Source organism: Sus scrofa, chromosome 2, assembly GCF_000003025.6.
Source record: "Sus scrofa isolate TJ Tabasco breed Duroc chromosome 2, Sscrofa11.1, whole genome shotgun sequence".
NCBI lineage: Eukaryota > Metazoa > Chordata > Mammalia > Artiodactyla > Suidae > Sus > Sus scrofa.
The window spans coordinates 135,345,576-135,358,268 of NC_010444.4; the positions used below are offsets into that span (position 1 = coordinate 135,345,576).

General features: G+C 42.3%; 1 protein-coding gene across 1 annotated transcript in view; it reads left to right on the forward strand.

The window, feature by feature from the left end:
• Positions 149-12,693, forward strand: part of HSPA4 (heat shock protein family A (Hsp70) member 4) — a 45,389-nt gene continuing 32,844 nt past the window's right edge. The window contains exons 1-2 of the mRNA XM_005661654.3: positions 149-608; positions 11,160-11,217. Coding sequence (XP_005661711.1) covers positions 502-608; positions 11,160-11,217 — 165 coding nt within the window. The 5' untranslated portion in view covers positions 149-501. The remainder of the gene's footprint in view (positions 609-11,159; positions 11,218-12,693) is intronic.

Sequence of the window (12,693 nt, forward strand, 5' to 3'; positions counted from 1 at the left end):
CTTCTCGGTTCCGCGCCGCCGCGAGGAGCGCGGCTGCCGGTTCTGTGCGCAGGCTCAATTGGCCAGCCCCGCCTCTCTACCATCTTTTCTGCGGCTTAGTCCCTTCCCAGGTTTTTGGGTCCGGACGTGACGTAAACATGTACGCAACCGGGGGGCGGGGCTTCAGAAGGAAAAGCAGCTGTGCCGGGGTCTCGCGAGAACATCTCGTCGCAGTTCTCGCGCTGCAGCTTTACTCTCGTCGCAACGAGATCTTTCGAGATCTTCTCCGCCCCCGCTACCGGCGCACCTTCTGCGGCCGCTGAGCCGGAGCCGGTCTGAGCAGTGCCCTCCGCCGCGGCTCTCCTTCTAAGAACCGAGGGGCTCGTGTGGTCACCCTCACTTCCCCAACTAGCCCGGGTTCCCCGGCCCACACGGCCGTCTTTCCGCGCGCCAGCCCCGCCGGGGTCCGTGTCCTGTCTTGCCGGCCGGACCGGGGCTCGAGCCCGAGCTGTAGCCGGCGCCATGTCGGTGGTGGGCATAGACCTTGGGTTCCAGAGCTGCTACGTCGCCGTAGCCCGCGCCGGTGGCATCGAAACGATCGCTAATGAGTACAGCGACCGCTGCACGCCGTGAGTGTGGGCCAGGCCAGTCGCGTGCACTGGGGGGTGGGGAGGTAGCACTTGTTCTGGTCTGTGCCACTCGCGGTTTGGGGAACGTGGGCCGGGCAGTAATCTCCGTTCCGAGCCGAGGCCGTGGTGGGTAGGGCACCTCCATTGGGTTTTAGGTCACTGGTGGCCGCGACCACCACCGTGTGGGTCTGCAGCAGGGGCGAGGCCTTTTTTCTGTGGCCCGCCGGCTGGCGGAAGGCTGTGAATGGATACTTGGACCTGCGGATGTATTGAGTAGAAGTTGGGGGGAAGGCAGGCCTGGGATGTGGGGTGGACCGAGCTCCTCTTTTAGAGAGTACATAATAGGCGCAGGGAGTACTGACGTTTCTTCAGCCCAGCGCAGAGTTCGGAGTTTTGCACACAGCAGGCGCTTAATAAAAGTTAGTTGAGTTGAACGAGTTCTGGCGGTCGCCGGCCCTAAGAGCGCCCAGAGTCCCACGTGAGTGGGGGTGGGGTGGCGCCCGGAAGAGAGGGAGCCGGAGCACCGGAGATCTTGAGGTTGGGTTGGCACGGAAAGATAGCAGAAATGGATTTAATAAAATTTGATGGCTTTTGGATATCTTTGCATTCACTTTGATTTTTTACGTCGTTTCAGTAAATTGAACCACGTTGGGTCATTTTCTGTTATCATTCTGTATGCATCCACCCTTAACAGCGTTCCATTCTCAGGGTAATGCATTCCATCCGGGGTGTTGGCCGCAATTGTTAATGAATGACTCAGGGGCTCACTTCGACTTTTAGAACCTATAGTAAGTTATGGGACCAGTATAGACACAGCGCTAAAAAAATCATGACTCACCCAGGCCTTTCCTTGGTTAGAGTTAAGAGTCTACTTTTTGAATTCCTAGAGATATGTTTCAATCTATTGTTTTCCTTTCGGACAAAATTTTTTTGAAGTTTCATATTTGTTAGATTCTCATATTTGATACATCATATATGTGTGTCATAAAGGGCCTCTTTTCTAAGGCCTATTCCCCCCCCCCCCCTTTTGTTGGTTTTCTTCAGCCACAGATTTCTGGCCAAGTCTCTTGCTCTGTTTACTAGGCTGATCATTGCTACCCAGAAGACTCACGTTTCCCTTGAACTTGTCAAATTTCTGCTCCTTATTTTATTTCGCCGTCCTTGTGGCATGTGAAAATTCCCACGCCAGGGATCCAGTCCTTGCCACTGCAGTGACAAAGCCAGCTGCTTAACCCACTGAGCCACTAGGGAACTCCTTCTGCCCCCTTTTTTTACACCTAACTCAAGCGCTTCCGGGAAAATCCACCCCAGATTCAAAACCATAGTCTGATGTTCCTTTCTCAATTTTATTTGTAGTTTTCCATTTTAATGAGACGTTATTCACACAAATACAGTTAACCCTCTTAAAATATACACTTTTTTTAAGTGTAATCACAAATTTAGGCAACTATTCACACAATTTTAAAACGTTTTCATCACCCCAATGAGAAATCTTGTGCTCATTAGCAATAACAACCCAGTCCCCTATTCACCCATCTTAATAGTTTTCAACGGTTGATCTAATATGTATTTCCAGGGAAGTGTATTGCATACCAAAAGGTTTTTTTTTAAAGCATTAAAGTTTGTTTTTAAGTATTTAGGCATTAATTTCCTATTTGGTGTTGCTTTCTGCATCCTAGCTAGCTTCATCTGTAGAGAGATCAGAGATCGTCTTCCCCAAGAAATTAGACCCAAGGGTCTAGTATGCTGAGCTAGACTTGTAACTTCTTGGTCTTTTCCTGCCTAGGATTGAATAGACTTGAGCTCCAAAAAGAAGAGAGTTACAGATATTGGAACAAAATGTACTTGTCCTTTGTTTTAGACTCTTATGCTCCTTTTTCCCCATCCATTGGGCAGATAGTAACTGCAGCAGTTTTACCATGACTCTCATTTGGAACTGAGAGTTGTTTCAGAAAAGAATTTAATCTTCCCAAATCACAGTTAAATTTGTCGCAAAGACTGGATGGGTGACTAGACATACCATGTAATTGTGATAAGAATATCTATTTAAATAGCTTATTTTCCTTATATGTTTTTCCTGTATTTCCTGGGAACTTAGAGGGATGCCATATGTTCAAATAATTTTTTAACTGTGGTCTTGATTAGCTTAGTTTTCTCTGTTGTTGGAGTTTGGCTAAGTAGAAGAAAAAGTTTTTATTTAAGTAATGGTTATGGAAGAATGGATTTACATCTCAGGTACACATGAACTTTTTAATGTGAGTGGAATGAGATGCAGGTTCTGGAGAGCTGGCTATGATGGGAATAACTCACTTCAAATTGTGGGTGCAACAGAATATGAATTCCATTCTTGATGAGCCAGTTGAGTCTTACCCAGAAGAGACCCTTGCTTCTCACCATATTTAGGTTTCATTTTAGCAGATAATGAGTGCTTCCAAAATGCCGTTGTACTAAGCAGTGAAGGTACTCTGATCCTGACATTGTCGACATGGCTAGTGTAGAAAACCAGATGCTAAACAAAAATATAATTACTGACTATGGTAAAGGCCCCCATGGGAAAGTACAGAAAGTGATGACAGGGGGACCTCATTTAAACTGGATGGTGGTAGTGATGGAAGGTGCTCTAAAAGAAGTGCCATTTAAAATGAGTCTAGAGGAGGAGCATTTTCCCATTGGTGTGAGGAAAGAGTTGTGCCCATCAAAAGGAATAGCAGGTGAGGAAGCCCTGAGGCTAGAAGAGCTTGGTACTTAGGACAGACTGAGCGGATTATAGCCACTTGAAAGAATGAATCTGGAGAGGAGATAGGCAGGGCAGGCTAGGTTATGGCAGGGCTTTGTAAATCATGTTAAGGACTTTTATCTAGGTGCTGTGGGAGGTGATTCAACTTATATTTAAAAAATATAGTTGACTCTTTTTGAGGAGAATAGATTTGAGAAGGGCAAGAGAAGAATCAGGATGACGCTTAGGAAGTTAGTGCAGTATTTGGTCCATGTGGGAGTTGATGTTGCTCTCCACCTGTGTGGTAGCATGGGAAAGAAGTGTGGGCAGCTTAGAGATAAACTTGGGAGTTTTAAATTATGAGTGTCTGTGTTGACATTTCTTGACCATAGGCTTTGGGATAAGTGGAAAGCCTATTTTTACATTTAGTTGGATAATTACAGTAGAAAGGGTACAAGCTTAAAGCTTCTTTGGAATTAAAATATTAACGGACTGCAGACATTACAGGGGTTAGTTGGGCCATACTGTGTAAAATTTATAGGGTAGAGGTGAGTTACTTAGGGTAATTTTGTGTGACTTAGTTCCTAATAAAACAATATATTAGTAATTTGAAGAGATGAAATTGTCTCTTGATAACTACCCTTGAGAGAGCAAAAGCTGAAAGTATGTGTAGGCTCTGGTTAATTGGCAGATTAACATCTGAGACCTTATTTGTGTAAGAAAAGTGTTCCTCTCTGGAGTGAATGTCTATGTATTGTGTAGATCTAAGTAGAGCTGCAGGATGACTTGGATCTTTTGGGTTCAAAGAAAAGGAAATTTGATTTGTTAGCTAAAGCTTCAGACTACTGACATTTCTCATGTCTAATTTATCACTTGTGGAAACTCATGCAGCAACTAAAATACAGCCTTTTATACAGAATTGGTAGGAGTACTCTACAAAACTTCATGTCATTGAGTTCTAAATTGGGTTTCCTAAAGTAAAAAAAAAAAAAATTCTTTTTTTACTGACTTAACCAAATACTTGTTTGCTTTAACGAAAAATCAAAGTGCTTGGAGTTCTCTTGTGGCACAGTGGATCTGGTGTTGTCGCTGCAGTGGCATGGGTCACTGCTGTGGTGTGGGTTCCATCTTTGGCCAGGGAACTTCCATATGGTGTAGGTTCGACCAAATAAAAAAGTGCTGAAGTAGTAAGATTAAGTTTCTTCTCTAATTATTTGCTGTTTGCTGTATATAATTGCATGCCTTTTCCCAGACTTCTACAAATAGACATAGGGGGCATATTCATATAAACAAATAGGGCCATTTTTTTTTTTTTTTTTTTTTTTTTTTTGTCGTTTGTCTTTTTAGGGCCATGCCTGAGGCATATGGAGGTTCCCAGGCAAAGGGTTGAATCAGAGCTACAGCTGCTGGCCTAAACCACAGCCACAGCCACAGCAACACAGGATCAGAGCTGCGTCTGTGGCCTACAGCACAGCTCACAGCAATGCTGGATCCTTGACCCACTGAGCAGTGCCAGGGATTGAACCCAAGTCCTCACGAATACTAGCTGGGTTTGTTAACCGCTGAACCACAACGGGAACTCCACTGTACTGTATTTATGAACTATTTTCTTTCACTTATATTTTAGACATCTCTCAAGGTCAATAAATGGGTATCTACCTCCTTGAATATATGAGAGACCATGTTATCGCTTTAACATGCTCTCCTCAAATGCTCAGTTTAACGCTTAAATTTTTGTAATTAGAAATAGTCTTCAGGAGTTCCTGTTGTGGCTCAGTGGTGAATGAACCCGACTAACATCCATGAGGACACAGGTTCGATCCCTGGCCTTGCTCAGTGGGTTAAGGACCTAGCATTGCCATGAACGGTGGTGTAGGTCGCAGACATGGCTTGGATTCCATGTTGCTGTGGCTGTGGTGTAGGCTGGTGGCTACAACTCTTGATTCAGCCCCTAGCCTGGGAACCTCCATATGCGGAGGGTGTGGCCCTAAAAACAACAACAACAAAAAGGAAATAGTCTTCAACAAGTAGTCTTTTATATTTACATGTTAACACTTTTATTTTGGTTAGATTTCCAGATGTGAAAGTGGACAAAGGATATATATATGTTTAGAATATTGCCAAGATACTTTACAAAATTTAAGGCGTTATTTTATACCAGAAACGTAAGTGATTTCTCTGTTTGACTGGTTTGTGAAAATTATGAGTTATTAAAAGTACATAAAGTGTTTAGAATAATATTTGTCAGGTAGTAAATACTCCTTAAGTATTTGCTAATATTGCTATTATTACTTACCTTTTTGTATTTGTTGTTTTCTTTATTAATGGACTGTATATTGAGACAATGAAATCAATGGAAGTTTGCCTTTAGGGTTCATCAGATGTGTAGCTTTTAATGTGTAAATGCTACTGACTGAGGAGTTTGTGATTCTTTAGGAACTGGCTGTCTTGAACGTGTGAGTTGTTGGGTTTGTTTGATATCAGCTGTTTGGGTACTTGCTAGTTCATGGCTAGGGCAGTGACCATGGTTTTCCCTGATTAACATAATAACCATTAGCAGGCCAGTTTTGACTACATTTCTTATTTGATAGTCTAAATAGTCTTGTAGCTTCTCTGAAAAACTCATTTTCTTACATTGTTTAAGAAATTGATTTAAAGCAACAGCCATCTTAATGTCCTGAGAGTAGTTGTACACACACCTAGAAACATGAAACTGTACCGTTTAAGGAGCAGTGCTGATTGTAGCTCTTCCTAATATCCCATCAGAATGCTCATACATGTTTGGTCAGTAGTATCTCTTAACCAGGGAAGATAATGCCATTCTCTGGTTTTAAAAAATGAGTATTTCCAGAACTTAAAGAATAGAACAGAGGAGTCTTGAACTTGATTCGAATTAACTTCATGTGATGCCAGCCTGTAATTTGGAATGGAGGAGAGGCAGTGCTAGTCAAGCAGCAAGTGTCTTTGAGTACTGCTGTTGTAGCAGCATTGACTTGGCCTTGCGTGGATATAGAGGAAGCGTAAGATAGAGTCCTGCGGTGGAATCGTTCTAGTTGAAAATATGGATGCCATGAAGCAACAGTAAATAGGATAAGAGTATAGCTGTGGACAGGGTTATTAAGTACAGACCTTAAGTACAAGTTCAGTCGGGGCTGGAGTGATAAGGAAAGGCAGGAGTGGGACTTGAGGAAATAGGATTAAAATACCTGGAAGAAAGGATTGAGACAGTGAAGGTATAGAAGTAGGAATTAATCTAATGGGTTTGATAGGCAGTACAAAAGTATGTGTGTGTGGGATTTGGAGTTAGTCCTGATTTTTTTTTTTTTTTCTTTTTTTGGGACACACCTGCAGCATACGGAGGTTCCCAGTCTATAAGTGGAATCAGAGCTAAAGCTGCCGGCCTATACCACCACAGCCACAGCAGTGTAGGATCCAAGCCGCATCTGTGACACACACCACAGCTCATGGACATGCCAGATCCCAAACTCACTGACCACCGCTGGGGATCAAACCCGCCACTTCATGCGTCCTAGTTGCATTCATTTCACCTGTGCCACGATGGGAACTGCAGTCCTGATTCTGAATCTTGGACTCTGATGTTTACTAGTCCTGTTTCTGGGCCCATTAACTTGACTTCATTCAGTTCTTCATTTGTAAAATTGGGTCAGTTATAGTTCTTTTTTCAGTATTTGGGAGAATCAAATGTGGAATGCTTAGCACACTGCCTGGCTTGAGAAGGCTCAAAATGAAAGCTGTGGGACAAGGGAGCTTGACCTGCCTGGGTGAACGAGGGGCTGCCCTGCCGTAGATATGGATTGCATGCCGGCTGTCTCCAAATTTTGTAATTTCCTGCTGAGTGGAAAGTAGTACACATTTCCTTTCCTTTCCTTTCCTTTTTTTTTTTTTTTCTTTTTTTAACGGCTGCATCATCCACATATGGAAGTTCCTGAGCAGTTGAGGCTTCTGTCACAGCTACAGATCTGAGCTATATCTGTGATCTATGCTGCAGCTTGCAACAATAACACTGGATTTTTTTTTTTTTTTTTTTTTTTTTTTTGGCCTTTTTAAGGCTGCACCCGTGACATATGGAAGATCCCAGGCTAGGGGTCATATTGGAGCTGTAGCTTCGGGCCTACGCCACAGCCACAGCAATGTGGAATCTGAGCCACTTCTGTGACCTGTACCACAACTCATGGCAATGTCGGATCCCTGACCCATTGAGGAAGGCCAGGGATCGAACCTGCATCCTCATGGATACTAGCCAGATTTGTTTCTGCTGTGCCCCAGTAGGAATTCCCTGTTTCTAATTTTCTACAGTGAGTTTGCAATAGCACTGAATAGGCTCTATTTTGGGTTTGATATTTGACCTAATCTTTTTGGGTTTTTTTAACATTTATGTTTTTATTTTTTTTTGCTGCATATGTGGCATGAAGAAGTTCCTGGGCCAGGGATCAAACCTGCGCCACAGCAGCAATCCAGACCACTGCAGCAGTTCCTGTCATGGTGCAGCAGAAACGAATCCAACTAGGAAACATGAGGTTGCTGGTTCAATCCCTGGCCTCGCTCAGTAGGTTAAGGATCCAGCATTACTGTGAGCTGTGGTGGAGGGTGCAGTCGAGGCTCGGATCCCGCATTGCTGTGGCTGTGGTGTAGGCCGGCACAGCTCTGATTCGACCCCTGGCCTGGGAACTTCCATATGCTGCGGGTGCGGCCCTAAAAGGCAAAAACAAAACAAAACAAAACGAACTGTTGCAGTGACAGTGCTGGATCCTTAATCTCATGAGCCACCAGGGAACTCCAAGGGTTTTCTTCACATTTAAGTATTGTTTCTTGGGAATTCCTACTGTGGCTCAGTGGGTTAAGAACCTGACTAGTATCCATGAAGATACAGGTTTATCCCTGGCTTCACACAGTGGGTTAAGGATCTGGCATTGCTGCAAGCTGCCGTGTAGGTCACAGATGTGTTTCGAATCTGGTCTTGCTGTGGCATAGGCCTGCAGTTGCAGCCCCAATTTGACCCCTAGCCTGGGAACTTCCCTGTGCCCCAAGTGTGGCCCTAAAAAGAAAGAAAAAAAAAACCCAAATATTATTTCTTTGTGTAAGCTTTTAGTTTTAAAACCCTTTCAGTGTGTATTATGTGGTAAAGATTGTTCCATTAAGTGACATTTGCTTGCTTTGAAAGAAGTTGGGAACTGTTTGTAGTGTGCATGTATAGGTAAACAAGAAGACGAACAGTTTGAACTGAGACAAACTTAGTTAGCTTTTCAAGATGTGTGGGACATTTCTTTTTACTGTTAAGAAGGCAGATGTCCAGTTCAAGAGTAAGTAAAAATGTTAACTGACTTCAAAGAGTATTGCCTGGGGCAGCTCTGTGTAGTAGAACATTTCATGGTGCATAGTTGAAGTGTTCTTAATTTGTGTCGCCCAGAGTCCCACAAGTTTTAAGCCAAGTCTAAAAAGCTTTAAGAAACCGATTTTACTTGAGGAAGATTGGGAAGGTATTATGAAAGTGTGTGGTATTTCTGGAGAACGAGTGAGATTTAGAAGGACCAGGGCATTTCAGGTGGCAAAAGTGGTAGAGTGAAGCAGGAAGTCTGGAAGACTGTCTGACTCGTGTTGGGGCACTGTGTGCAAGAGGTGCAGCTGCAAAGTGGGGGTGGGGGTGGGATTGTGAAAGGCCTTCGGTTCTATATTCAGGTATCTAGGCTTTATTTGCTGCTAATTAGTTTTGTTTGGAGGGAAATTAGGAGCAAGACAGATTCAAAATTACTGAGGTGGAATAAGAAATCAGCCCTTCAGCAGGACATACAGTAAAGTTGAAAACATTTTATTCTTAGAGCTAGTATTGTTTTGAGGAGACAAAGCCTTGAAAACAGGGCTTCAGGTAACAATGGAAGGTAAATAACATTGGCTTTCAGTATGTTGGGATTGTAGTATTGGTGGGATACATCTTAGAAATTCAGACCTGATGGCTTTTAGGACAATGTAGGTTTGCATGCCTAGGCTAGAAGTGGAGAAGGTGCAAGGTGTGGGTAAGATTACTTTGGCAGTATGGGCCGTGATAGGAGAGACATTTAAGTCGTGCTCAGGGAGTTTTTTTTTTTTTTTTTTTTTTTTTTTAAAGTGTGATGTTTTTGCAGAAAGGCTGAGGGACTTCATCCACCATGTTCTAGTCCCGTAGAGCTTAGGGTTCACAGGAAATCTAATGGGATCCCAGGCTGTGCCATAAATACAGGGTAATGCTGACTGCAACTGTTCTGGGAAATTGGCTTACAGGGGTTCTTACACCATGGTAGGAAAGGGCCGTTGAGGCACAGAGAAGCCCAACCTTCTGCCAGTTTGTATAGGGCTGTTAAGTTTATCTAAGTAAAGCAGTATCTGGACTTCTCACTGTACTGCAATGGGACTGATAGTGTTTCTGGAGTGCCGGGATGTAGGTTCAATCCCCAGCTCAGCATCGTGGGTTAAGGATCTGGTGTTGCCGGGTCACAGCTGCAGCTTGGATCTGATCTCTGGCCTGGAAACTCCATATGCTTGCTGGCAACTGCATATATTGCAGGGTGGCCAAAAACCAAACCAAACCAAACAACCCCAGGTCTACTTAATAGGTCATCTAATGTAGTCAGATTTGGACCAAAGCAGCATGGCTCCAGAGCCCCTATTTTTACTCATTGCGCTAAATTGGAAGAGTTAGGCATCCAGGGAGGATAGAGAGGAGGGAGGGTCAGAGCTAGCTGGAGTGTTAAGTATGGAGAAATGACCTGTGTATGGTCTTGACTTCAGTTGCTTTCAGATGGTATGACTCTGGATAAATTTACTTATTAATACCTTTTTGGACTCTTTCCTCTTCTCTGAAGTGGGGATAAGATAGGGTGCTTTCGAGGATTAAATGAGATAGTACACATAAGCAATTTATGCAGTCATTATTACTACAGTAGGAGAGAGAGAAGGCTTTACTGACTTGAGGAAATAGACTTTGGGAAGAGCTTTGTCTTTTAGGATTTTTTGGAATGGCATGGGTGAATTTGATCCTCTTTTGGCTTGAGAGAAAGCAGGTACTGGAAAGGGAAGTGACAAATATATGAGAGTAAAGGGAACATGGGGCAAGTTTCCAGAGGGATTAATTAGAGGGAAAAACTGGGAAGCAAAGAGGCCATGATAGCAAAAGCATCAACTCTGGTATAACTGACTTTTTAAGCTTAAACACAGTGCTCTAAAGTATTTATACCTTTATTAGCAGGTTTCAATTTTGCTTTCTAAAATAAGCAGTATATATATCAAACCAGTAGGCAGTATATGAATTGATTTGGAAGACTGTGTTTGAAGTAGGAATGAATTTTCTTTTCTTGTCAGAAACGGAGTCCTTGGAAGCTAGTTCTAGAAAAATAACTTTTTATTTATTTATAATAGGACATGAATTGTTTTCAGGGTTTATAGACTATTTTCTTGGTTAAGTTATGAGCTGTTCTAAAACACAAAGAACATTTAATCGATACATTGATATGGTGGGTATTATTTTATACTGGCATTTTTAACACCAGACTTGAAGGAGTAGAGGATAGTGGAGACTGGTTAGTCCACTTCTCTGCAGTAGTTTAGACAGATGATTATATCAAACTCGTGCTTCAACATCTAAATGTAGGACTCTCTTTATTCTAAGAAGCATCTCATTCCATGGACAGTTTCACTTAGTAGAAGGTCAGAATCACAGACTTGCGTTGTGTGCTGTTAAAATTTAGGGCTTTTTGGCTAAAAGTCAGAAATCTTGTCAGCCTTGATTTTGGATGTGATGTTGCAGTAAGGTGTGATGCTTTAATGTTTGTTTTATCTTCTAGGGCTTGCATTTCTTTTGGACCTAAGAATCGTTCAATTGGAGCAGCAGCTAAAAGCCAGGTAGAATTCTGTTTTTTTTTCCCAAAGTGATTCATTTTTCTGGTTTGACCATCCTTCCCATTCAGCAACTATATCAGTGCCTATTATGTGCCCAGTACTGAGAGCCCCTAGGTGTACAACTAAGAGACAAACCTGATCCCTGGTCTCATGTACTTAAGTGAGAAGCAAATAGCTTTCTAAAATAGCATGAACAGTGTAATTAGTTTAATGCAGATTACTAGGATGTTACCCAGATACTGTTTAAGAAAGCTTGCTTATTCCTCGGTATTTTAGATATTCTTTAAAGTCTATCTTGTATTTTCATCTTATTCATATTTATGGTCTGTGTTGTCTCTAGATTTGATCTTATTGATAAAGATTTTCAAGGAAGGAAAGCATACTTGGAGAAGCAGACTTGCCATTAGTTTCTCTTTTTGCTGTACCTGTGGCAAGGGAAAGTTACCTGCAAGGGTTCGAACCTGCGCCACAGCAGCAATCCAAGCCACAGCAGTGACATACTGGATCCTTAACCTGATGAACCACTAGGAAACTCCTGCTGTTAGTTTACTTTTAAATCAGAAACCTAACATATTTGCTGGTTTCTGAGTAACTTGGAGTAGCAGAACCTGAAGGATTCTATTTTCCTGAGCGCCTGAGGTTACTATAAAATTAAGGATTTGAATGTTACATGTTTCAGTGGTTCATTCTGGAGCAACAGTAGAATGAATAGCTGTCCCTTTTTCTGCACCTGGTTTGGCCTAAGATTCCTAAGCCCCAAAAATGGTGCTTGGCCAGTTGATTTTTAATTAAATTGGGGGTTTTATAATTTCATTTTCAGAAAGTTCAGAATGTTTCAGGAGATAATGGATAGCAAGTACAGAGAGATTTTGGCATGTCTTTTCCTTCTAAAATTCTAGTGCATTCTTCCTGTTTTTAAACTTGCTTTCATTATTGAGAATGGTTATTGTACTAAACTGGCTGCCTAGTTCTAGGTTGACATAGTTACTGTGATACTGGGTTTCTACTTGGCAGCTTACTGAAGCAGGGCTTGACTTGGGAGGCCTCATATTGTTTTACAAAAGAACCTGTGTGTGTGCGTTTTGACATAGCTGATGTAGAGGATCCCTGCAGTTTTTCCTTGGGGCTTGTGGCGCTTACTCCTGCATTGAAAAGAGGAGCCTGTAAGTCTTAAGCAGAAGTTCATTCTTAAATTTTTTGAATGTCTTTACCAGCATTTTTTTCCCCGTAAGTTATAATACTTATTCTAGAGAAATTAGAAAATATAGAAAAAGTATAAGGAATTTGGAAGTTGCTATACTACCATTATCCAAAAATGACTATTACCTTAATGTGTACTCTCTTGTATTCTTTGTAAGCATATAAATGTTTTTCTCTCCCCCACCTCCACCCCAAGAAAGTGCCATCATACCATATAGATACTTGTCTCCAGACTTAAAAAATACTCTTACCCACTGTCCACACATAATGCCATAATTA